A 25,944-nucleotide genomic window follows, 5' to 3' on the forward strand; every position below is an offset into this window, starting at 1 on the left:
GTCTAAAAACTGTGACGATTTGTATAAATATTACTGTAGTGCTTTGAAATATTCGTAAAAACTGTGATTCAATAAGTAAGCCAAGCTCGATCGATACGCGGCGACCAAGCATGCACACAGCTCGGTCGCTACGTAGCGACCGAGCCCGAGCCTAGCTCGGTCGCTACGTAGCGACCGAGCGTCCGTCCCACTCGGTTGCTATGTAGCGACCGAGCATCCGTCCCGCTCGGTCGCTACGTAGCGACCAAGCTCTTCCGAAAACGTCGATATGACACCAGTTCATGCATTCTCGTCTATCCTTCGATGCTATCTCCCGAAGACCGTAGCGAACTCAGTTCATGTTTTCCACCATTCTAAATGATCGATCAAACTTTGCGGTAAAAACCGCGGAAAGTCCGTTCTTTATCGAAAGAAGTCGCAATAAACGTTTCGAGTCGGAATACGGCCCAAAGGGACCTAAGACACGACTCGAGGCCCATCTTACGATTTCTTAACCAAAAGTCCGTAAAAAATAGGACGGTTTACGCTTGGTTCGCAAGGAAAAATAAATGTCAAGTTTCCGCGGATAAATACAGAATTTTGAAGATAATTACGAAGATCGGAAAAAATGGAATATCTCCATTTTATGCTATGACGGCTTAAGGGCAGAAGAGTAAAAGCGTAAACCGACCTTGGAGCGAGTATATAAGGAGTCCTAGGCGAGAGGCATGGAGGAAGAACTTTTTAGACTCGGAATTCGCTGCACTTAGAAACTTTAGGCTTTATTCTCGACAAGTTCGGTTTCTATGACTGGCACTCAATTACAAGACGAACTCGTCCAGGCAGTTCGATCTCTTGTCCAGCTCTATCAATTGAACTACGTTCGGCTTGATCCTCGAAAGGGATACGTAGGCAGTCTTTAACAAGGTCCAGTCCGAAATCAATCAACAACCTTTTTTCTGTATCTATTTCGTCTTTTGTTATCGAGCTGCGACTCAACTAGGTTTGATCTTTTAGGCCGCCAGAACTAAGTAACTCGCCGACAGCCTTTGCGGCCAAAGCTTTTATGATCTCTTGTAATGATCGCAACGCTCTTACGCGGACTCGAAATAAGATCTACTGTTTTCTCTAAACTCGTTTGTTATCTTTTCATGATTTCCGCATATATTTGGTCACTTGTCATTGGCTCTCGCAGAGATCCGGGACCTCTGGGAAATTAGGGTTTTCCTAGTTTCCCAATTTAAACGGAAATCGATAGTGCGAATTTTGGTTCCCACATTAACTAGTATGCCATGTGTTTATGTAAAAAAATGATGAGTCCAATAATGAAATATCGTTTGTTTGTATGTTGATGACATGTTTATCTTTGGTACTGACTTCATAAAAGTAAAGCTTACAAAAACACATTATTGTCATCAAGTTTTGCAATGAAAGACATAAGGGAGGTGGATGTGATTCTTGAAATTTAAATCATATGCATGCAAAAGTCCAGTTGCGGCACCTAGACATTAAATATTGTGTTGTATGTGAGTTAATCATTCACCGGGTGATTACCATAAAGTGTGTTTGGTCTGAATGTAATGTACCAGATCAGTTGATGAAATGAGTTAAGAGGCTTGGTAGCTAAGTCTGTTAAATAAATGAGTTCAAAAAATCCATTTAAAATTTTAATTGTGGAATACCCAATTTCCTTCAAATACAACATTAGAGGCTGAATTCAATGTGGAACCCATATACAAATCATATGTTTATATCATCCCAAGGTATGTGCTTGGACATGCAAGAAACATGTACGTTGAAATGTTATTCTTAATAGATACCATGAAAAGTTGCATTTGCATGATTGAAAGTATTTACAAATATGAGTGTGAAGGATGACGTTTCAATAAGTTGGGACTTGGCTTTGTATACATTCATGAATGGATAATACACATGATTTATAATAGTGTCGAGTAAACACTTAGCGTAGTGTGGAAATACGTGTGTATTATCTTCGTGTGCCCAAAATGACTTATAATAGTATCGAGTAAACAAGTATTAGAATATTGTTTCAAAAAAAATTCTTAGAAATTTTCATTTATGCACGCTTTTGATATATGTATTAATTGTTTATTGAATATGTGATTCCAGTTAAATAAGAAAAAGATTGTTGGAAATTTAAGTAAATTCTTGCAACCGCTTGAGTTAAGCATTGCAATTTTTTAGATTAAGATCAATTGCAATTTTTTTGTGCTTGTAACTATTAGTCATAAAATGTTACAATTTTTGGTGATAAACCATTGCAAATGTGGATGTTTTGAGCCATTGATGATTAACATTGTGACCTTTTGGTTAACCGTTCCAACTGTTGGTGTTAAGAATTGTAATTCTTGGTAATAATAATTGTAACTCTAACCACTATAATTGTTAATACTAACCATTGCAACCCTTTATAATTTATTTAAAAAGTTGTGGGTTTTGGTAAATCATAACTTAATAACAATAAGAAATCAGAAACTATCGGTTAGATAAATAGAATGTTCATCATTCAAAGATCGTCAAATATTTTGAATAAACACATATACACTAAAACTCTATTTGTTAATATTCTATCCTACGATTTTGATTGTTTTATCATATACGTGTAACCGAAAGGTTCGAGTATAGTCGAAATGCTCTTGAACAAAAATAAAATCGATGTGATTCAGTCATTATCCAATTTTCAGATTACCAATTTAAATATATAATTAGTATTTTTAAATTGCATTTAAAATGAATATCACTCCCCCGGCCAACCGCAGGGTCCAAAAGCGCGGATGTTTTACTATCAAAAGTTTAATAATGTTAATGATTCTTGTATGTTATTATGTTACAATATTGAATTATATCAACGCATAGAATTTTATAAAATTATATGATTTATGAATTAATTTATTTAAAATTTTGTATGTATATTGTTATGTAACTCTCTCCTAGGTCCAAACATTTTTTCTAGTTCGAATAAAAACCGATCCGAATATACATGTTCGGTTCAGATCCAAGTCTACGGCAAAGTATCTACTGGGTACATTTCAGATCCGCAGTGTCGGTTTAGGTTTGGATTCTACAGAGATCTGAACCGGTACCCTGAGTATCTAAAATGTTTTATGTATATTAAATATATTTTTCTGTTTCGAATATGTCTTCGGTATCACAGTTATTCTTTTGTGTTTCAGGTTTGGTTTTCGGTTAAGTTTCAGATTTCAAATAAAATGTTAGATTTTTAGAAACAATTTCGTGTATACGCATAAAATTTTGAAAATAGTTAAAAAACTTTAAAGTATTTTCATTTTTCTATACGTTATGTTTTACATAAAAGTTTTACATTCTGTGTATACAAAAGTTTGGTTCATATAATATGTTAATAAATGTTGTAAATCAGTCTTTATGTGGGTCGGATAAATGATCATCATACTGACAGTAAAAACTAAATCTAAACACTATCTTTCTGGTATTTGGAAATAAATGCTATTATAATTATTTTATGTTAATAAGCATAAAATCTGGTCAATGAATCTTTTAGTTTGGCACAAATATTAAACATATTATGTGGAGTTGATTAATTAAGGTGATATAAAATATAGCATTCTAAAGAAAGGGTCCAGCAATTTTTCATAAGTAGATTTTTAAAGATTAATTCCCTTTTAATAGTATACATGGGTGTTATAAGTTTCTCATTAAGACCTCATGTCAAATGAGAACCCCTTCTCCATACTCTTTTTATACTTTTTTAAAAAATATTATCATTTTTTTGTGTGAAAATTCCATAGATAAATCATCAACAGAGATGCTTTAAGAAGTCCATGCACTTTTCTATATGGTTGGAAGGATAGAAACTCCTGCAGGCTTGAAGACTACTCCAACGGTTATCTTCAAACAAATGATGATTCACCCATCTTTTTTTTAAAGGTTATCTTGAATGATTTTTGGCCCTAGACTTGAAAATGTAATTGCATTCTAACCAAACATAGTGAAAAATAACAACTACAAAAAACACATCACGTGGTCGGATAAATTATGTACACCTCACTTGTTGTATTAGGCCCGCCTGTTTAGGTTTTAAAAACATGTCTTAAACCACTTGTAATGTTGTTGTACAGGATAGTCTACATTCATAAACAACACACGAAAGTAGACAAATAATTAGATCAGAATTGATCACTAAATTTGACTCTGAGGTCGCAATAATAACCGTAATATAAATCAAATCTGTGTTCATTTCTATTCATCCGCTTTTTTCCTTTTCTTAAAATTGTCAGAGAATTATGAGAATGATGGGGTTTTCCATGTATCTTTTTGTTCTTCTTCCACAACTTTTCTTACGTTTTGGTCTTGCTGAAAATCCGTCAGGTAAAAAAAAAAAGAAGCTAATTTAATTTAAAACTAAAAAAGATATCTAAACAAAGTCCGTTTAGTTTTTTTTAAACAATTCTTCTTGGTTTTTATTCTTACAGGATTCACCAGTTTAACTTGTGGTGCTCCGATGGGAACTAGCTTCCTAGAAAAAGCAACAAATATAACATACAGCTCTGATGCGCCTTACATCGATACCGGCATTGGCAGGAGCATCAAATCATCGTACCAGAGCAAATCAGAGCAACAAACATGGTATAAAGAGAGTATAGAAAACATTATCAAGATCAAACTAGGTATAGGTAACTAATTGTTTAACTTCTTCCGCAAGGTACCTCCGGAGTTTTCCACAGAGCTCTAGAAGCTGCTATACCTTCAACATGACCACAGGCGATAAGTATCTGATCAGGGCCATTTTCTTCCATGGTGGTTATGACACAAGACCCTCTACTAAGTTCGATCTCCACCTCGGGCCTAACAAATGGGCGACAGTTTCAACCGCCGAGGAGACCAAGTCTGAAACATTTGAAATCATACACATATTGGCCACTAGCAGGTTACAAGTCTGTCTCGTCAAAACAGAGGATTCAACGCCATTCATCTCCGCTATAGAGCTGCGTAAACTCACCAGCAAAGCGTACGCGAACGAGTCGGGGTCCTTGCAGACTTTCTTGAGAGCAGACATTGGCTCCTTCTCTAAACAATCTTTAAGGTTTTAGTTTCAAGTTCATGTTAAAAAACAATGAAACGAACAAGTACTAAACATGCCCCTTATATATTGTTTTAGGTACGGATCTGGTGTCTATGGAGCAGATGTCTTTGATCGTATTTGGCTGCCATACAACTCCGAAAACTGGTCACAGATTAGAACCGATAATAGTGTAGACAACGATAATGGATTTAAGGTGCCAGAAAATGTTATGGCCACGGCCTCTGTTCCAACAGACCCGGACGCTCATATGAACATTTCGCTAACCGGTTTGCACCAGACATCACGGTTCTACGTCTGCCTACACTTCTCAGAGATCCAAGAGCTCAATCCCAACGACACCAGAGAGTTAAAGGTGATGTACAACGGAAGACTCATCATAGAGCCCTTTAAGCCAATAAGTTTCTATACTAGTTTCCAGTGCAGTCCCAAATATTTTGGTGGCCTGAAGCATTTTTTTAAAATGTAACCCTAATAAATTTTTATTTGTTAAAAACACATCTTCTAGTTCCCATTCAGTCTCTTTTGTGACATATAGTAAATCGTAAATATTTTTACCAACTTCAACTTTAAAAACAAATTCTGCAGAAGCAACCTAAACTGGAATTGCTAACATATATTTTTTTGAAAAAGAATTGCTAACATATTTGATAAACAATCCATGAGTTATAATAAAATCTCCCATTACTTTCATAGAGTTCAATATTTCAGCAACTCTTTTAACTTCTGCTTGTAGTGCCATTTTTAGAAGTTCGATCTCCGAACATAAATAATTTCATAAATACCACCCGCCAACAACCATTGTTATTCTAAAATTCAATTCAAAAGCACTTTATAACTAATTATTAATCAACTTGTTAACAAGATTTAAGATTTTTCCATACTAAGTAAAGAAATAAAGAAGAAGATTAAATTTTAAAAAAAAATATGAAGGAAGAAATAAAAAAGAAGATTTGTTAACAAGTATTCGTGGTTTTATATCAAGCTAAATAAAATGAAAAGTACTGTATATAAAATAGAAGATGTGGCCTATTTTTTAAAAAAAAAAAAATTGTGGCCTAAAGCTAATGCTTTAGCTGCCTTATAAGAGGCACTGGCCTGCTAGTTCCTTTTTCCCAGATGAACTCGGTCCGAACGCAAATGGACAGTGCACATTTTCGCTTCAAAAGACTGCGAGTTCCACACTGCCTCCTCTGCTCAACGCCATGGAGGTCTACATGGTGAACTCTTTATCGCAGAATGAAACCGATACAAAAGAAGGTTATATAAATAATTATAAGTTTTTGAACAAACTATTTTTATGTCTTATTGTTGATCTGGACCAAAAAAAATATACTAACCTAAGCAAAATGGTAATCAGTTGATACGATGATAAACATCAAGTTGAGTTGCGGCATCAATAAGGTTGACTGGCAAGGAGATCCATGCGTACCGCGGGATTACATGTGGTCTGGTGTTAACTGCAGTTACATTGACAGTGAGCAACCAAAGATCATTTCATTGTAAGTTTTGAGTTTGTTCTGTTTCTAGAACAGAATATATGATTTGTTCTTCACAAAAAAGGTTTTAAAAATCTTTGGCATATGGAAATAGGAACTTGACTACCCATGGCTTAACCGGGGAGATAAAGGAATCCATATCAAACCTAAGTAGTTTACAAGTTCTGTAAGTATAATTGTACATAGCAGGAGAAGTTGTTATTTGAGAAAATATTGTCATGGGTTTGGAATTTTTATGTTTTTTATTGCAGTGATTTTTCTAACAACAGCCTGATTGGTCCGGTCCCGGAATTCCTAGCTCATATGACAAGTTTAAAAGTCATGTAAGTTGTTAGAATGTAAAATTTATAGTTTATACACACGACTAAACTAACATGTTATAACCTCTGTTTTTGACTCCGCTTCTTGCAGAAATCTGTCAAGCAATTTGCTATATGGTTCAATTCCTACGAGTCTCCTAGATAAAGTGCAAAGAGGATTGGTTTCACTGAGGTAACTAATTAAATCTTCAAACCTTTCTAGTCAAATGTGTGTTTACAATATTTACCTCCGTGAAAAAACTCTAGCATCGAAGGAAATCCTGGGATATGTTCCTCTGCTTCATGCGCAACCACAAACAAGAAGAAGACGAAGAAGAAGACCATGGTTATTGCATCAGTTGCAGCATCAATCTTAGTCATTGTTTTAGTTATCCTCAAGAGGAGAGCCAAGCTTGGTCGTTATCCCAATTCAGGTACGTACCAAATTATGCTTTTGACTAAATAAAAGTAAATCAATCAACTATTAATATTCTTCTGATAATGATTTTATAGATCATGATGATAATAATCTTCAGCAGTGCAATAATCAAAGTAGCTCCTCAGAAATGGCAAACAACATGTTCACATATGAAGACTTGGCGCAAGCGACCGATAACTTCTCCAATGTCAACTTCATTGGCCAAGGCGGGTTTGGTTATGTTCATAAAGGAGTTCTTCCCGATGGAACGGAGGTTGCGATTAAGCAGCTTAAAGCTGGAAGCGGACAAGGGGAACAGGGAGTTTCGGGCAGAGATAGAGATTATAAGTAGAGTCCATCACAGGCATCTTGTGTCCCTCCTTGGTTATTGCGTAACCGGAACTCAAAGATTGCTTGTCGATGAGTTTTTGCCCAATAAAACGCTGGAGTTTCATTTGCATGGTACATGCGATTAATGGTTTCTGAAAATTAATTTCACCACCTTGCCTTACACTATATTGTAATATTTGCAGAAAAAAGGAGACCATTGGATTGGTCAAAGAGGATGAAGATTGCTTCCGGAGCAGCTAGAGGATTGGCATACTTACATGAAGACTGTGAGTAAAATGGTCTTGTCTTTAAGTTGTATTGAACACATGTTTTTCAAAGACTCTTAATAGTGTTTTTTTTTCTCTGACTTTATTTCTCATCAGGTAACCCTAAAACTATACACCGTGATGTAAAGGCTGCTAATGTTCTTATCGATGATAGCTACGAGGCAAAGGTATATTTAAAAATTAACTTTTAATAACCTGTCAAGGTTTATTTGAAACGTACGACTAAGTAAACATGATTGATTCATCAGTTAGCAGATTTTGGACTCGCCAAGTGTTGTTTAGACAATGATACTCATGTTTCTACTCGGATCATGGGAACATGCGGGTATGGAAACATTTTTCTATATGCAACCTGTCCTGCAGTGACAATCTTTAAACTTGTTTCTTGTGATGTGGATGCAGATACTTAGCCCCTGAATATGCATCTTCTGGGATACTCAGCGACAAATCAGACGTCTTCTCATTCGGAGTTATGCTTCTGGAACTGATAACTGGACGCCGGCCTGTTGGTAAATCACATCCGTTTGCAGATGAAGAAAACATCGTTGATTGGGTGAGTAATTTTCGTTTTCCCTTAGTATCAATTTTTTTTTTTGGGCACGGTTCTAAAATTTTACATCTTGCACTAGGCAAAGCCTCTTATGTTACAAGCCTTAAACACTGGAAACTACCATGGTCTTGTTGACCCGAGACTGGAGAAAGATTTTGACATTAGCGAAATCAAGAGAATGGTTCTCTGCGCTGATGCTTGTGTCCAACATTCAGCAAAGCACCGACCAAAAATGAGCCAGGTACAATCAGATTGAAAACATGGATTTTGAAAAAAAAAAAAACTTTGTGAATTCACATGTGAATTCCTCTGAAACTTGGGAGTCATTTCAGATAGTTCGAGCATTTGACAAGAGCATATCTCTAGATGACCTATTCCAAGGGGTTGCTCTAGCCTCTAGGAGACATCACTAGTTACAACTTAGACGGGAGCTCAGATTATACCTCAACGGAGTACAAAGAAGACGTGAAGAAATTCAAGAGATTGGTACTTGAAAGCCAAACATTTGGTAGCAGCGATTTGACCAGTGACAATGCTCAGAGCTCATCAGGCTCCTTCTGCATCAAATCTGAGACGTAGGAGACCCAAATAAAAGAAACATATACACATTTATATCCAAGCCACGTGAATGGAAACTGAACAATAGTGTTTTATACGCATATTTTTATTCCGACAATGCCAAGAATGCCCTTGGGTGTTTTCATTTGTTATATCGAGAGTTTATCAATATGTTTCTCGCAAGACCATTTAGATTAAAGAATTTATAATAGATATATATCACAAAGATGTTTAATATTGAGAAATTGCATTCTCTATACAAGAATAACTGCATAATTTGCACAATAGAAAGTTATTTTTTCTTACTGTGTATTTTTAATTAATACCAATATACCCTTTTTGTGTTATTAGAAAAAAAAATACTCTAAATGTATATTGGTGATAGAATTAATGTCTTTGTCTCTCTTTTTTCTTCTTTTCGACAACCTCTCTTCTTTTTTTTTGTTTCTGTTTTTTTTTTTGCTTCTGTAAGAACTGTAATTTTTATGTTAATTTCACTTAACAAACTTTAACTTTGGTTTTGATCGGTGACATCCGCTGCTAAAAATTACTCCACATCTTCTTATACGAGCAAGAATCGCAGCATCACTGCGCAATCACGTCGTCCCTCTCCGTGGAGTCAGACCGTCTGTGGCGAATAAAAGTGATAGAACCAAAATCGGGATCACTTTAGCTGGGTGTTGGATATGATCCGAGAAGGCAAACGACACTTCTGGAACTGAGATGAATTGAAAAGATCGTCAAGAGATGCGGAATGGCTCTTGATATACCCACGATCTAAGGCTAACCACCTAAGAACGAATGTAGTGTGTTGGCTAACCACCAAACGACACACAAAGATGATTGGCTGACCACCAAATCAACAAGCCGGTTCAAACCGATGAACTAGCTAAAGAACTCTCTCTCTCACTCAGAGAAGAAACGAAATAAACTCAAAAACATAGACTGATTTTATTCATGGCAGAGTTTACATATTTATAGTACAATGAGTCAAAGAAAGACTTAAGAGTTTTGTAGAAAACTAGAAACTTAGAAAACATAAACAAAGACTAAGACTTTTGACTAGAAATAAGTGTGTTGTTGAATGGCTCTTGGATGATCACGACTTTGACTCCTTTTGTTGATATTTCTTGATGCAAATGGGCAGGAGACCATCAGCAAAGGCCTGGTCGAATTTGGTGTAAAACCGACCCAAATTGAATTTGTTATGAATTTTTCCTTGGGCTGAAATGGTCCATTTCACCCAGCAACTAAACCAGCTCCATCTTCATTGTCACTTAGCTCATTCAGCTCCAAGCTAGTGTCACTTAGCTCACTCAGCTCATCCAGCTCATATATGTAAGTGTCACTTTGATTCAGCTCGACCAGCTCGCCCAAATAAGTGTCACTTCGCCCAGCTCGTCCAAATTTAGCTTCTGGCTCGACCATGGTTGCTTCATCCGATGGGGAAACCTTGGTTGGGTCGAGTTGTGCACCATCCTGGCCCGGGTCTACGATCCAGGGCACATCATTCCCTCTCTTTTCAAAAAGATTTGTCCTCAAATCTGTAATATTAAAAGGAAAAGGGTTATAAGCAAAGGAATCATAATCTGAACATTGCTCACCTTGAGTTTGGTCCGGTTTTTGAATGGAAGAAGATCTTTCTTGGTTTGCTAGATGACCAAGAATTTTTTTCTTCATCTAGCCCTTCCATTGGGTCATATGTGAAGTCATCGAAAATTGGCAATGGATCTTCCTTTTTTGGTTCGGTTTCAACGTTCTCATTCTCCAAAGTCACCAACAGTCTTTGCTTTTGACACTTGTTAGCATAATGACCGATCCTATGGCATTTGAAGCACCTGGTAGAATGAGCTTTGCTTGTGGGTTTCACAGATTTGCTTTTATCAGAAGACAACACATTAGTTTTCAAATCAGAATTTGAAAGAGAAGAAAAATTACTTTGCTGTTTTGGTGCAGAAGAAGTGTTGTTGTTTCCCTTCTTTTTGAGTTGCCGGACAACATGAATCGCCTTATGCAACATCTTTTCCAAGCTGGCATAAGTCTGAAGCTCGTTCTGATCAGGCACATCACAGTTGCTTCTCTTGGCTTTGGTGAAGGGACGATCACCACTTCTGACCCACTTCTCATCATCACACCTGTTTTGTCTCTTCTTTTGTTTCTGCACAAAGTCAAACCCATTAGAAGCAAACTGTTTCTTATCAAAAATCAATTGCTCCTTTTCAAAAACAGTTTTAAAAGGAAAGTAGACGTCTTGTTGTGGTTTTGATTTCTTGAGAAGTCCAAACGTCCTGAAAACACTTAACAAAGTTAGCAAATAAAAATCCTCACACTCTCAAGTGTTTAGCTCACGATTTTTAGATGGTCACTCAGAGTTCTTTCACTGGTTCAAAGGATGATAGGCAGTAAAAAATCAGCAGTCAAAACCCAAAACAAACTTTGTGGGAAAAGAAAAGAGAAAGAACAATGAAGAGATTTTTGTGTGGATCCGCCTTAACTGTCCTAAAGCTGGGTTTCTCTTCAGCCAGCAGGGTTTCTCTTCCACCACTCCCCCTGGATTTCTCTTCAGAAGTGATTCAAGCCAAAACTTTTTTTTTTAAAATCAAATCATAGATTTTTTTTTTTATACGTTATCGATTTTTTTTTTTTTAAAATGGCGGTCACAAGGGAGTAAAGGAACAACCCGGATCAAAAAAGAAATAAGAAAAGAAAATGATGAAGATATGAGAAGATGATAAGAATAATGAAAACAAACCAGCCAAAGTGGCTCTGATACTACTTGATAGAACCAAAATCGGGATCACTTTAGCTGGGTGTTGGATATGATCCGAGAAGACAAACGACACTTCTGGAACTGAGATGGATTGAAAGAATCGTCAAGAGATGCGGAATGGCTCTTGATATACCCACGATCTAAAGCTAAGCACCTAAGAACGAATGTAGTGTGTACTAATTTTCTTTTTAAGTTGTATGAAACTGAAAACGATGAACAGAGAGAAATTGAGTCTCTGTCGCATTTGTTGAATCTCAGATGCTTATAAGGAGTTTGCAATAAGCAATGAAGAGACAGAGAACTTACAATCTCATTTGTTTTTCACTAAGTCAACAAAAAGAATCAAGATCCAATTTTTTAGGCCTCTCTCTCTCTCTCTCTCTATATATAAAGCATACAGTTTGCCTTCTCATCTCTTCTTGTCTATCTATCACAAGATCTTGAAACGCTTCTTGAGAGAGAGAAGAGAGTTGCCAATCTTGGGTTGACTGACTTAGCCATCCATGAATCCGGAGCAAAACCCCTCACGCCAATGCGCAGCCTGCGGGGAGCAAGAAGCCTTCCTCACCTACGCCGTCAGGCAAAACCGGCGACTCTGCACCGACTGTTTACTCAAGGAGCATCGTCACCTCTTCTGCCCAATTTGTCTCGACGTCCCTCCTCCTCCAGAAGAGAGCATCGTCTGCCTCAATTGCCCTTCCGTCGCCCACCTCGCTTGCCCTCCTCCTCCTCCTCCGCCGTCTTCCTCCTTCACATGCCCGCCGTGCTCCGACCCCAATTTCTCCTTCTTCCCCAAATCTAACCCTGACCAAGAATCAGCCGACGCTCTCGTGGCAGCCGCCAAAATCTCGGCGGCTTTGATGAACAACGAGGCGGCTGAGTTAAAGAAGGAAGCTCATAAGAAGATCTTCGCAGCCAAAGAGGCCAAGATGAGAGCTAAGGAAGCTTTGGGGAATCTTCAGGACCTTGTTCTCAAGCAAAAAGCTTCAGAGAAGAAGAATAGTAACAACGCTAACCCTAACCCTAACAAGAGGAAGCATCGTTGATTCACAAATCTCTCAGCTGGAGACTTTGAGAGAGTTTAGGGTTTTGATTAGATTAGGACTTTCTTTTTGTATAATGGTGTGTTTGTTTGTGTGTAATAATTCAAACGATTTCGTCTTTTGTGTTTTGGTTGATGAGTTAGAACAACAAACACATGGAAGGAAGTGATGATGTTTTGGTACTTGGACACTGTTTTTGCTTCTTTTGTTCTAAGATAAATCAATTTCTTATATGTTAAATCTGTTTCTCCAACACGAAAATGGAGAGAGCAAGCAAGCAAGCAAAGCTCAGTCTCATTTCCAAAGATAAGGTTGAGAGAGATCTGAGAGCAGAGGGTTAATTACGCAATTTTTAATTATATAGCGACTCTTCTGTAATTGTCTTAAAACTATAAGCCCTCATTTCGAAAATAAGTTAAAACGGACGAGTCAGCCGAGAAACCCTAGAAATCGCCCGAGTCGAGTTAATTCGCCACCTCCTGACTCGCCCGCCGCCTGCAACTTCGATTCATCTTAGGGGTAATCACCTAGTTTCTCATCATCAACTTCTTGTTTCAAGTTTGAAGCTTTTGCCTAAATGGCACCACCACCTGGAGCAGCAGCAGTGGACCCAGGATGGGAGCACGGCGTTGCACTAGACGACCGTAAGAAGAAGGTCAAATGCAACTACTGTGGGAAGATAGTCAGCGGAGGGATTTACAGACTCAAGCAACACTTGGCTCGCATTTCAGGAGAAGTCACCTACTGCGATAAGTCTCCTGAGGATGTCTCTCTCCGGATGAAGCAGATTCTGCAACGTTGCCGTTCCTCTAGAAAGAATGATGATGATTACAATGCAAATGGACACTCTTGTCATGATGATGTGGAGGAGGAGGAGGAGGAGGGTTTGTCTAGAAGAAGCAAAGGTAAGAAGAAGCAGCAGTCTTTTAGTCTTCTACGGTCTTCAGGGTACGTTGATCCTGGATGGGAACACGGTGTTGCTCAGGACGAGAGGAAGAAGAAGGTCAAGTGTAGTTACTGTGGCAAGGTTGTGAGTGGCGGTATCAACCGTTTTAAGCAGCATCTGGCGAGGATACCTGGAGAGGTTGCGCCGTGCAAAGCCGCTCCTGAGGAGGTTTATGTGAAGATTAAAGAGAATATGAAGTGGCATCGAGCTGGGAAGAGACAGAACGTTCCTGATGATGTGAGAGCTTTAACGGTCTCTCATGATCCTGAGCAAGAAGAAGAGGAGGAGGAGGAGGAGGAGGATGGCTTCTATGGAAGGTTTAGTAAAGACAAGAGAAGAAGCAACACCAGATTCGTCTCTGAGGCAAGACCGAAGAGAGCGAGGATGAACTCGTTTCAGTACACTGGCTGCTCAAGCAGAGCAGCCGTGTCGAGAAGAGAAGTCACTTCCTCCATCTCCAAGTTCTTCCACCACGTTGGAGTTCCCTTAGAAGCAGCCAACTCTCTCTACTTTCAGAAGATGGTTGAACTGATTGGTCTGTACGGAGAGGGATACGTTGTCCCCTCGAGCCAGCTCTTTTCTGATAGACTCTTACATGACCAGATGTCGACTATCAAAGGCCACTTGAGAGATTACAGATCTTCTTGGATCGTCACCGGCTGTTCTATACTTGCAGACACTTGGACCAACGCAGAGGGGAAGACGATGATCGGTTTCTTGGTCTCGTGCCCGCGAGGCGTCTACTTCCACTCCTCTATTGATGCCACCGATGTAGCGGAAGATTCTTTAAGCCTTTTCAACTACTTAGACAAGCTAGTTGAAGACATTGGCGAGGAGAATGTGGTGCAGGTTATCACACAGAACACTTCGATATGCAGAAGCGCTGGAAAGTTACTTGAAGAGAAGAGAAAGAATCTTTACTGGTCTCCCTGCGCGATGCACTCCACGGAACTGGTTCTTGAAGACATCTCAAAGCTTGAATACGTCTCCGAGTGCTTGGAGAAGAGCCAAAGAATCACGAGGCTCATCTACAACCAAACCTGGCTTCTCAATCTCATGAAGAACGAGTTCACACAAGGGATGGATCTTCTTAAACCGGAAACCACCCGCCACGCTTCCAGTTTCGCCACTCTTCAAACTCTCATGGACCACAAGGCCAATCTGAGAGCCCTGTTCCAATCCAACAGCTGGATTCTGTCACAGAAGTCTGAGGAGGGGAGAGAGGTGGAGAAGATTGTGTCGAGCGCTGCCTTCTGGAAGAAGGTTCAGTACGTTTTGAAGTCGGTTGATCCGGTGATGCAGGTGATCCGCATGGGAGGTGGTGACGGTGGCGAGAGACTGTATTTGCCGTACGCTTATGGCTACATGTGCTGCGCCAAAATGGGGATCAAGTCTATTCATAGCGATGATGCGAGGAAGTACGGACCGTTCTGGCGTGTGATAGATTACCATTGGAACTCGTTGTTTCATCATCCACTCTACGTTGCTGCTTATTTCTTCAACCCTGCTTACAGATACCGTTCTGATTTTATGGCGGTAGGGGGATTTGATTATTATTCGTTTTAACTTTGATTCACAAACTCTCTGCAAGTTACTTATATTTGTTTGTTAATATTGCAGCATTCTGAGGTTGTGCGTGGAGTTAATGAGTGTATTGTTCGGCTTGAGCCTGATAATGCGAGAAGAATCACAGCATTGATGCAGGTGAGTGGGAAACAAATCAAACAGATCATACATTGTTCTTTAGAACTTGTGGCTAACTAACCATAGGTCGTTATCTCGGAAAGGATCTTGTCCATTGTGTCAGAAATCCCTGGTTCGAGTGACCGGATATGAAACTAATATTACATGTTGTGGTTTCGGGTCTGGTTCCTGGCTGGACCGGTCATGGGCAAAGTCTAACGAAATGTTGGCCTTAGATCTCCCAAAATTTTGAAGAAAATTACATAGACAATTTTGACTGTCTAAAAAAACATCTGCCCTTATAAAAAAAAATTTGACTTCTAAATTTATAAAATAAAAAATTTAGTTGAAATCTTTTGTTTGTGGCTAAACCAATCTTTTGTTTGTTGTAATGTTTTTAGATTCCGGATTATACTTCAGCTAAAGGCGATTTTGGAACGGAACTAGCCATTGGGACAAGAACGGAGCTTGATCCAGCTGCATGGTGGCAACAGCATGGGATAAGCTGTTTGGAACTTCAGAGAGTAGCGGTTAGGATACTGAGCCACACGTGCTGCTCTGTTGGCTGTGAGCCTAAGTGGAGCGTGTATGATCAAGTCAGCGGTGAATGTCAGAGTCGTTTCGCGAGAAAGTCAAGGAGAGATCTGGCTTACGTTCATTACAACTTACGGCTCAGAGAGAAACAGATGAAACGGCGGATGCATGATGAAGGACCACCGCAGAGTCTTAACCCTGTTTTGCTTGATCGGTTGCTCCCGGACTGGCTCGTGACTTGTGAGAAAGAAGAGGTACTTTGAAAACGTCAAACGCTAAATGTGATATGAGGATGATGATGGTTGTGTGTTTTCTTTGTGAAGGAGGAGGGTTTGGAAGATGAAGACGGAGCAGAGAAGGATGACCAAGAAGAAGAGGAAGAGGAGGAGAATTGTTACGACGATTCTGCTAATAACGTTTATGGTGATGGTGAAGACAATGTTGATGTTTACAATGATGATCTTAGCGACGACGATTAGTGTTTACTCTCTTTAATGCCTAATAAAGCGTCCCTAACATGTAGCAAGCAATGTTGTATTTTGAATTTGACCGTTCTATATAAAATTAAAAAAGTTTTATCAGTTTTGGTTGGTTGGTTAATCGTTACAATATAAGACTGACGAAAAAATAAAATAATTTTTGATGGTAGTTGGTTGACTACTACCCTCAATAGGATTTGGTGTTAGAGAGATAATTTTCTAACTATTCAAACAAAATTTGAAATAATAATGCAAATATTGGGGGCCAGAAAACTAAATTTTAAAAGTTGGCGATGCGCTGTCTTAACGACCGAATATCTGTCTTTTTCAAATTAATAAATTGGGTTTAAAAAGTGATTATTTGAAATTAAAATATAAAAAAAAAAGAATTCACCTGACATCAGCTATCAGCTTCTTCTCTTTCCATTGTCGTTGTTGGAACGCTCTCTGTTTCGTTCTCCAAAGTCAGATTCTTTTTTTATCTAATTATACTTTCTTTTTTTGAATTTCCTTTTTTGGAGATTAACTTCAGTTCTTTTTTTTTGGGGTCAAACTAGGGTTTTTCTTGGTATGTGGTGAAGCTTTAGGGTTCGCCGGCTGAGAGGGAGAATTCCGATTTGATCTGAGTATCTCCGGCGACATGGGTTCGAATCTGCCGATGAGCCCTGAATTGGAACAGATCCATGGCGAAATCCGTGACCATTTCCGAGCCCTCGCGTAATACTTTTTCTTATTCAATTCTCTTTTCGTTGTTACAAAGATATGTCTGTGTAAAGTTGTAAACAAAAGATTCTCTCACATATCATTATATATATATGTGTGTGTTTTGCAGGAATGGTTTCCAGAGGTTGGATAAGATTAAGGATTCAACTAGACAAAGCAAGCAACTTGAGGAACTTACTGACAAGATGAGAGACTGTAAAAGGTATATTCCCTTTGCCCTTAATTTTCTTTTCTCTTGCTTGATTGATTGAATGATCTACTTGCATTGTCATGTGACTAAGGTTGTAAGTACCTTGTTCCTTTTTTAATTGAATGAGATGAGATAAGATGTGACAATATAAATTTTGAAACATGATTCAATATTTGTTTATCTAATGTTTTACTTCATGTCAGGTTGGTTAAGGACTTTGACCGTGAACTCAAGGAGGAGGAAGCTAGAAACTCTCCTGAAGTAAACAAGCAACTGAACGATGAGAAACAGTCTATGGTGAGTTAATATGATATCAGCTATCATCATTCTGTTGCATTTTGTAACCAATGGGATACTAAAGGCAGATGATGTTTGAGTGTCATTGTGTATCTAAAGCTCTCCTTTGCTCTCTGAGTCTGCGTACTAATTTTTCCCTTGTGTGGCAGATTAAGGAACTCAACTCTTATGTTGCACTGAGAAAAACGTAAGTGCTTCTGTCATTTCTCTTTTAAAAGCTGGTTTATTCGAACCTCGTACCTGTTCTTTTTGGGTTTAGTTACATATTGTATCCGTTCAGCACATGTTATCTATTGATTTATGTGTCATACATGTTAAACTTGTGCTGTGAGTTCAGGTATATGAGTACACTTGGCAACAAGAAAGTTGAGCTTTTTGATATGGGAGCTGGAGCCAGCGGCGAACCTACAGCTGAAGAAAATGTTCAAGTGGCTTCAGGTCAGTCCCTATGCCTGTTATTCTATTCTATGCTAATTGTGCCCAACACATCAAGAGGTTGACTTGTCTGAAGCTTAAACTCATTTTTTATGTGATAGCAATGTCAAACCAGGAGCTTGTTGATGCTGGAATGAAAAGAATGGATGAGACTGATCAGGCCATTGAGCGCTCAAAACAAGTAAGTTACAAAAAAAATCATGTGGTGCTCCTTACTATAACTTTGGTAACACTCTTGTTCCTCCTTTTCAGGTTGTAGAGCAAACAATCGAAGTTGGAACGCAGACTGCAGCGAACTTAAAGGGACAGGTAAAATGCAAAGCATCCTCCCATCTCGTCTTTTATAAACATTGTTGGCACAGACTCAACTCAATTAGCGTGAAAAATACTGCAGACGGATCAAATGGGGCGCGTGGTTAACCACTTGGACACGATTCAGTTCTCTCTGAAGAAGGCTTCCCAGCTAGTGAAAGAGATAGGAAGACAGGTTTTGTAACTTCATACTGACATATATTTATTATAACTCTTCTTACTAGACTGCAAAAAGAAACCTGAATCTCTTAATGTCTACTTTTATGTTTCAGGTGGCGACAGATAAATGCATAATGATGTTTCTGTTTCTCATTGTATGCGGTGTTGTAGCCATTATCGTAGTGAAGGTACGTTCTTTGCTCATTCCAATGAAAGTTGTGATTACTCATTAGAAAGTTGTAGTAACTATGTTTTTGTTGTTGTATAAACTCTCTACAGATTGTTCACCCGAATAACAAAGATATAAGGGACATCCCAGGATTAGCTCCTCCAGCGCCAGCGAGGAAGCTACTGTACTTGAGGAATCCAGAGTACTTGCAAAGATAGAAAGAAATCTCTGTCTGTATATTTATTTACGTGGACTGAGGATATTGCATCTTGAGGTTCGGCAATTTGATCTTCTTTGCTTATTCATTTGTTTACACAACATGAGATGAGAGAGAGAGGAGAGATTGATTGTGTGCTTTGATAGTCGTTTGAATCTTGGTTTTGATTGGAGAGGGCTTTGTATATTTTCATCTTCTGGTAGTAACTTAATCACTTTATTTGTATAAAATCCAGACCAAGTGACCATGTCTCTCACGTTCTCACTAATGACATCACAGCTGTAGAAAATGTCAGGACACATCTGGAATTTCCAATTACACAAGCAGTCCATATGGTTCACTTTCTATAACCTGGTCAAAACGAAAAACGTGATGAAAGACTACCTAATACGTACGTGACCACGTTCGAGTCTTTTAGGTAACTGTTGCAAGTTTTATGATTCGTTGTACATGCTACAACTGTTCTTCCATAATAGACAGCTCTTGGAGAGTTGATTCTCATCTCACCCAACTAAACTTAGCATAACCACCAGGAAGAGAAACTCAAGTAGCAATATCCAAACCGATTTGAATATATATTAAAAAGAGAATGCTCAGCAGTCAGCAATCAAAAAACTCAGAGCTATTTGGTTTATAAAGAAAACTAGATTTTGACCCGCGCGCGCGGGTGTATATTTTGAAAAATATGTTGATATTTGTTTTTCATGTAATTATTAGGATTTGGAAAAATGAATTCGAGAAACATAACCGATACCGATCTAAAAATATAGTACCAAACCCGAACATAAATTGATTAAATATTCTAATTATTCAAAATTTTGTTATTTAGAGAACCGAATCTGATCCGAACCGAAGTATTTGAGTATCTGAATTTATCTAAAAATAGATTTATATACTTATATATATTAATTATTTTAAGATTTAACGTATATAAAACATCAAAATGATACTTTTAAATTGGTTTAAATACTTGAAAATATATATAGATAGTCAAAAGTAAATATCTGAAATAGTTAAAGTATACTCAAATCACCAAAAATACTTAAAATAATTATTGATTCCGTATCCAAAATTTTAAATCAAGCCAATTGATATGTTAAGCTTAAGTATTATGACATATGTTATTCAAATTTATACGTAATATATTATTTTATTTATACATTTTGAGAAATTTAAAATATATAATGATTTAAGACTTTAAAAATAATTTAAATAAGTTATCCAAACCCAAACCAAACCCGCAAAGATCCAAATCGAACTCAAACCAAAATTTAGAAACATTCTAATAAGGCTGAAATCTTTGACCCCGAAAACCCGAAATACAAACCGATCAGAACCAAACCCGTATGGGTACCCAAAAGCCATCCCTAGTCATTATTATATATCGTATTTTATCATCATATAATTAATCGTATTTTATATGTACCATCATATAAGTAATCATATAATTAATAGTATTTTATACATACCATCATATAAATAATTACATAGATTATACTTTTAAAACTTAATATGAAATATAAAAACCATAATTTGAGTTGGTATTTCAAATTGGGCTTTGTATTATATTTTTATTATATATATTGACAATATTTTTTTATAATGGTTATTGAAAAATAGTTTAGTAAAAATTCATTTTTGAATATATATATATATATATATATTTTGAATCAATTTTTGATATAAATCAAATTTGAATTATTATTTTGATTTGAAATATGTATATAAAGTTTAAATTTTGTTTTATGGTTAGTTTAGAAAAAAAAATTTAGGCAATTAGATTGACCCATTTTGGTATATTTTAAAAGTGGCCTAGATAACTTTCAATTTTTTTAAAAAACATAAGCCCATTATTTTTTTTCTTAATATTACTATCCTTGTTTTTAAACAAAAATAATTTTTTTTTAAAAGACTGCAATCCATGTTTCCAAACACTCCAAATTTTTTAATAGTCCTATTCAAGTCTCCAAACACTCCAATTTTGTACTTGAGTTTTAATAAGATAGATGAAGATGGTGGAAAAAATAAAGGCCACAAGAATATATATATAACTCTAATGTCAATTCATTATAAACGAATATGTGACTTTTTAAAGTTTTTTAAGCTAATCATCGATCATACTACTATTTTGCTCAGCTATCTATTTCTTAATAAAGTTGCAAATTTTGAAGACAAGTACAACATTCTTCACCTGAGACACGAGAGGACACACGGTCTCGGATGCTGCTGCTGCTGCACCTCTCTTTTGGTTTCAAAGATTCTTTTTACGTAGCAAAGAAAAACCAACGAATTTGGAAGCAAAACCTCTCTGTCATGCGTTTTTACTAGGCATCTTAAGCGGCGTGATTTCCGAGCTGCGTCCGACCAATATGAGATAAACGGGACGTAATCAAAGGGGCTTCCTCGTCGTTTATCTCGCCTCCTACTCTTGGGCTCTCTCCACCAACATCCGGATTGAACTTATCTGAAGACTTCTTCTCCATCTTCCACTCCTATTATATATAATGCTCGTGTTCATCAGTTTGTTACATATTAACACCCACATATAAGGAAAAAAGGTAACTGGTTCCACATGTATTTTGGAAATCTAGAGATTCTTTTTGCCGCAGACGTGATGATATTACTATGGGAGACTATCGGGTCTCTATAACAGCTTATAGATTCAATGCCTATTTGTGGATTTGAAGGAACCTGAAACAAGCCTGAGATGAACCGGCCTCATAACCTCAACCCTATAAAGAGTTACTGACCTTATTGATTCGATCTGGGAGACTGTCAGCAGTTGGTTGAGACGCCTTTACGTCCTTCACTTTTATGTAGTTGTACATGACGACGCCACAAAGCGCTGTGTCAACACACATGGCAAGAATAAATACTTAAAACGATACTATACTGTGTGGAGTAGACCGTCAAGAAGGAAAAACAGATGTTTACACAAATTAAATTCTTGTGAAGTGAAGAAACATACCGATTGCGTATCCAATGATGTTCAGCCCGGTGATCGTGGACTCGGGAAAAATGACTGTGGAGAGGGCAATGAGAATCCAGTCTTTGAGAACACCAGCTACCCGGATTGTTACTGCACCTGTCCTACCGATTACTAAGAATATGGAGAAGTTCAACGCAAGGGCACACAGAGCATTGGAGAAAAAAATCCAGAAGTTGAATTGTATCTGTGAAACTTCCATCGTGGGTTTCTCCAACACATACCAAGGGAAGGCCAGAAATACAAAACTGCACAAGATTAAAGCATAGCGTTTCAAGGGAAAGATTGTGTGTAATAATACATGACATTAACAATGAGAGAAAAAATCATGTTACGCAACCCAACTAGATGAACCGGAACCAAAGATTAGGTGATGAGACATCATAATCTAGAAATATAGTTGTTTAAGCACAATCAAGATTTGGGAGTGAATACCTGCAGGGAGCTATGTAATATAAGCTGTTGATAGGGTTTAATGTCAACCCCTTCTTCTGGAGAAGAACTTGAGTTAGCACCAGTCTAAGTGCTTCAGCAAATATGCCTGTCACCTGATAGACCGTGCCAACTATATTGAAATGGATTTCCCCATAAGAAGATATCACAACCCCAACACTGACCAGCAACATGTTCGAGAACACGTCGCACCTTGGTTTGTCAGTGCCGCAAATAACTGCCATGATGAATGTAGCTACTGGCACTGAAAATTCCAAAATCATGTATTAATATTCTTTGTAAAATGAAAGGTAAGTCTATGCTAAAGTAGATTATGTAGCCAAAATGTTAAGTCGTCACACACTTAGAGCTTTGAGCATCTGAATGAAGGCAACAGAAATGTGCAAGTATGCGGTATTGCCAAACCTGCACAAAGGAGGATATAAGATAAGAGAAGAGACGATTTGAGAAGCAAGTATGACTAAAAGGTATCAAGAAGAAGAGCATCAATGAATAAAATATGCTTACTGTGTATAGAAGAGGAACTTACCACAGGCTTGATGCAAAAAATGCGCTTATAGGTACCACACATGTTGCGTATCTGGTGGACACAAAAAGTGTGTCAAAACTTACGTACGAGAGAGGAGAAAAATGAAAAAGAAACCGAATAAGCAGGCTTACATTTCAAATGTCATTTTAACCGGAGCTACAACCTGAAACACAAAGTCAAAACTTATCACCGCGCAGTCTTAAAACAGAACTCCACATATGATTTGCATAAGCACACTCCATACAAATGGAGAAGAGAAAAGGCATTCTAATGCAAGTAAGCACAACCTAAACTGAAATTAATAATCCTTTTGAGTATAGAATATACCTTGAAGACGCGAATAAGAAGGAAGGCCACGAATCCAGAAAACCCCATATGGATCATCGTCAGCGTTATAGGAAGTGGAAAATTGAAGTACTTTGGGGATAAAACCCACTGCAAATTAAAAACAATAAAAGAAACATGCTTTACAATTAACCCTTTACTTTAACAAAAAAAAGCTAAAACACGATACATCTATAGCCTTTGCATATATCTCTATCTGATATGCTAACATCACAACACTATCATTCCCATATAGAGACAAATAACAGGAAATAAATACAATTCAACACACATTGCTTACAGAAAAAGCAAAAAAAAAAAGGTCTCTGCCTACACTCACCTTGTTGTAGAGTATGACACCTGAAGAGAGTATGATGTAGATGAGTAAGTAGATATAAGTCAGTACAAGCGTCTTGTTTATCATCTTCCTCCCCCCCTCAGTGCAAAATCAGAGAATCTCTTCACGCCCAAGTTCTCTGATAGTCAGTTTCTTCTCACTGCTCCAGCAGTATCAGCCATTGCAGATATAACTGAGCCAAATCGACAAAATCAATCAAACCATCAACACCACAGTTGAGAGAAAACCCTAATTCAATCAACGAATTCAACAGTGTACACAGATCACGATCGAGGAAAACGCGAATTCGATCAGATCCGAGAAGGGAGATGAGAAGAGAGAGATTAGTACCTCGAGATCATATAAGCTCAACGTGGCGAAGCAATAGATCAGAGACGAACCACTTTCGTATAAGAAAGATTCAGAAAACTCGAACGGATTCTGACGATGAGAGACGAACGCAACGACGACGTATTATTGATCAGAGATTCGATGGGAATCAACGAAACAGAGATCAAGAAGATTTTCTTGATGGAAAGAACGTAGACGAAGTGTGTGAGCTACAGTAGCTGAAATTGATTTTTTTTTAAAAAATTATTAGAAAAGGACGGTGGAGATTAATAGGTTAATCTGCTGAATTTGAATCGAACGGCCACGGTGTTATCTCAGGGATGTGGAGACCCGCCAAGAAAGTTAGTAGGTTTGAGCTTCGTGGGCTTAATTTGGACCTGCTCTATTGTAGGCCCATTAATCGATGAGAGAACAATCAATATATGCGATAATGATTTATATTATTAGGTTTAATATTTTAAATTTAGAATAACCAAGTGAATGTGATACACTAACCGATGTATAAATAGGGGTCTTATTCTATTAATTGGGATTACTGATCAATTCTTGTCGGCAATAAGATGTTCAGTTCAAGTCAACTCATTTTCCTTTCACACAAAGAAGTTACTGATAGTTACATGTATATATGCAAATTACAATCCATTCAAAATATCAAATATATATATAAAGCTATCTCAAGGCTAAATACGTATGGTGATGTTTGTGATCAATTTCGGATATGAAACTCAAACGGAACTCTGAGATTCGAGGTATTGTTGATGTTAGTCGACATTGATGACTATCTACAATCTCATTTTTTCCTTAAAATAAATAACAATACGTCTTAATATCAATACAATAGTGTAATTGTGTAAACATGACAAAAAAAACTACAAGAAATTACACCCAAAAAAACTACAAGAAAGAGACGTGGTACGTAGCAGACTAGTAGCCATTTGTGTGTATCACACAAGTTGATTGTGTTATCATACATACAGTTATCTCTCCTTTCGAATTTATTGAAGCTTACCTATAACTTGCAAGATAAAGCTACTTAACGACACGTCGTACGAGATTATGAACGTTTTAAGGTTAACTATGATATTTTGTAATTCATAAACTTTTACTTTACGTCATAAAACCTTGTTAATAATAATATGCCATATAAAATCATTGTTGGGTATATATGTATAGACTATAGTCAAAAAGTCTATACCTAAAGTCTGAATTGTATGGGTTTAAATTTGGATACTGAAAAAATCGGACAATATACTAGCATAGACTAACATGTTATATGTCATGTTTTGATGGTAAAGTATTTATATGGATATCTATATATAACTAATAATCATATCCACAAACAATCACAACACTGTGTATATTATGTAAATTTGTGATAATTCCTTGAACAAAAATTCCCGACAATATTGTTGTTTTGATTTGGATGCAATGCATGTGTAGCTTAAAGAATCGCTTAATCATTGTTTCTACATAGTTTATCTTTTGATCATTGTTATTAAAACTAATTATATTAATCGTCGACTATCTTACATGCTACTTGCTAGTAGGTCAGATTTGAGGTAACCGAACAACTGCAAGACCATAATAAAATAATTAAACATCAACAAATACAAAAGACATAATAATAGATGATAAAAAAAATATATAGAAAAAAGAAAGAGCCACGAATAAAAACAAATAGAAAATAAAAGAAAAATAATAAACATGTTCAGATAAAATATTATCAACAACACCAACTAAACCCATTGTTTGTTAGCTTTTGGATACGGACCCTAGTCATGCAATTGTTTTTGTTAGGCATTGTCTATATTATTGTTCTACTTCTACAACCAATCAGCTTACTTTTCTTTTTATTAATTTAAACACACAATAATTCGGAATATCCTTTAGCAAAAGGATCAATAATTCAAAATATCAGCAGCCAATCGTGGTATGGTTTGAACCAAAAGGTGCAGCCATATATCGTTTGCTTTTTTTTTTAATATTTCATATGTTTTTTAATAGTAG

The 25,944-nt window shown here is 37.1% G+C and overlaps 4 protein-coding genes, 1 long non-coding RNA gene and 1 pseudogene across 6 annotated transcripts; 4 read left to right on the forward strand and 2 right to left on the reverse strand.

Moving 5' to 3' along the window:
- Positions 1 to 1,953: 1,953 nt before the first annotated feature.
- LOC125577313 lies at positions 1,954 to 9,167 on the forward strand (annotated as a pseudogene).
- On the reverse strand, positions 5,609 to 7,376 carry LOC125577314. The gene is made up of 3 exons (XR_007315705.1): positions 7,106 to 7,376; positions 6,400 to 6,519; positions 5,609 to 6,286 (listed from the first exon to the last, which is right to left on the reverse strand). It is a non-coding gene; the product is annotated as an uncharacterized LOC125577314 (long non-coding RNA).
- A 2,758-nt stretch (positions 9,168 to 11,925) lies between the features above and the next one.
- On the forward strand, positions 11,926 to 13,053 carry BNACNNG16800D. Its single transcript, XM_013831548.3, has one exon. The coding sequence runs from the start codon at positions 12,274 to 12,276 to the stop codon at positions 12,814 to 12,816; it is 543 nt and encodes a 180-aa protein (XP_013687002.2). The 5' UTR covers positions 11,926 to 12,273; the 3' UTR covers positions 12,817 to 13,053.
- Positions 13,054 to 13,139: 86 nt separating this feature from the next.
- LOC111198682 lies at positions 13,140 to 16,557 on the forward strand. The gene is made up of 4 exons (XM_022687674.2): positions 13,140 to 15,295; positions 15,380 to 15,463; positions 15,844 to 16,230; positions 16,300 to 16,557. Exons 1-4 carry the CDS (start codon positions 13,391 to 13,393, stop codon positions 16,453 to 16,455), a joined length of 2,532 nt encoding a protein of 843 aa, XP_022543395.2. The 5' UTR covers positions 13,140 to 13,390; the 3' UTR covers positions 16,456 to 16,557.
- Positions 16,558 to 16,784: 227 nt separating this feature from the next.
- Positions 16,785 to 19,208, forward strand: LOC106390983 (novel plant SNARE 13). The gene is made up of 11 exons (XM_022687681.2): positions 16,785 to 16,919; positions 17,013 to 17,172; positions 17,288 to 17,380; positions 17,572 to 17,665; positions 17,815 to 17,852; positions 18,003 to 18,103; positions 18,202 to 18,281; positions 18,353 to 18,409; positions 18,495 to 18,587; positions 18,685 to 18,759; positions 18,851 to 19,208. Exons 2-11 carry the CDS (start codon positions 17,096 to 17,098, stop codon positions 18,956 to 18,958), a joined length of 816 nt encoding a protein of 271 aa, XP_022543402.1. The 5' UTR covers positions 16,785 to 16,919; positions 17,013 to 17,095; the 3' UTR covers positions 18,959 to 19,208.
- A 1,762-nt stretch (positions 19,209 to 20,970) lies between these two features.
- Positions 20,971 to 24,174, reverse strand: LOC106358013 (probable sugar phosphate/phosphate translocator At3g17430). Of its 2 annotated transcripts, none has more exons than XM_013797747.3 (10): positions 23,938 to 24,174; positions 23,590 to 23,779; positions 23,253 to 23,360; positions 23,057 to 23,088; positions 22,926 to 22,976; positions 22,740 to 22,801; positions 22,379 to 22,640; positions 21,926 to 22,191; positions 21,708 to 21,802; positions 20,971 to 21,449 (listed from the first exon to the last, which is right to left on the reverse strand). In XM_013797747.3, exons 2-10 carry the CDS (start codon positions 23,671 to 23,673, stop codon positions 21,291 to 21,293), a joined length of 1,119 nt encoding a protein of 372 aa, XP_013653201.1. In that variant the 5' UTR covers positions 23,674 to 23,779; positions 23,938 to 24,174; the 3' UTR covers positions 20,971 to 21,290. The 2 variants fall into 2 exon arrangements, with proteins under 2 accessions (XP_013653201.1, XP_048594598.1); XM_048738641.1 differs by having other exon boundaries at positions 23,590 to 23,778; positions 23,935 to 24,162.
- Between the last annotated feature and the right edge of the window lie 1,770 nt (positions 24,175 to 25,944).

Source organism: Brassica napus, chromosome A1, assembly GCF_020379485.1.
Source record: "Brassica napus cultivar Da-Ae chromosome A1, Da-Ae, whole genome shotgun sequence".
NCBI lineage: Eukaryota > Viridiplantae > Streptophyta > Magnoliopsida > Brassicales > Brassicaceae > Brassica > Brassica napus.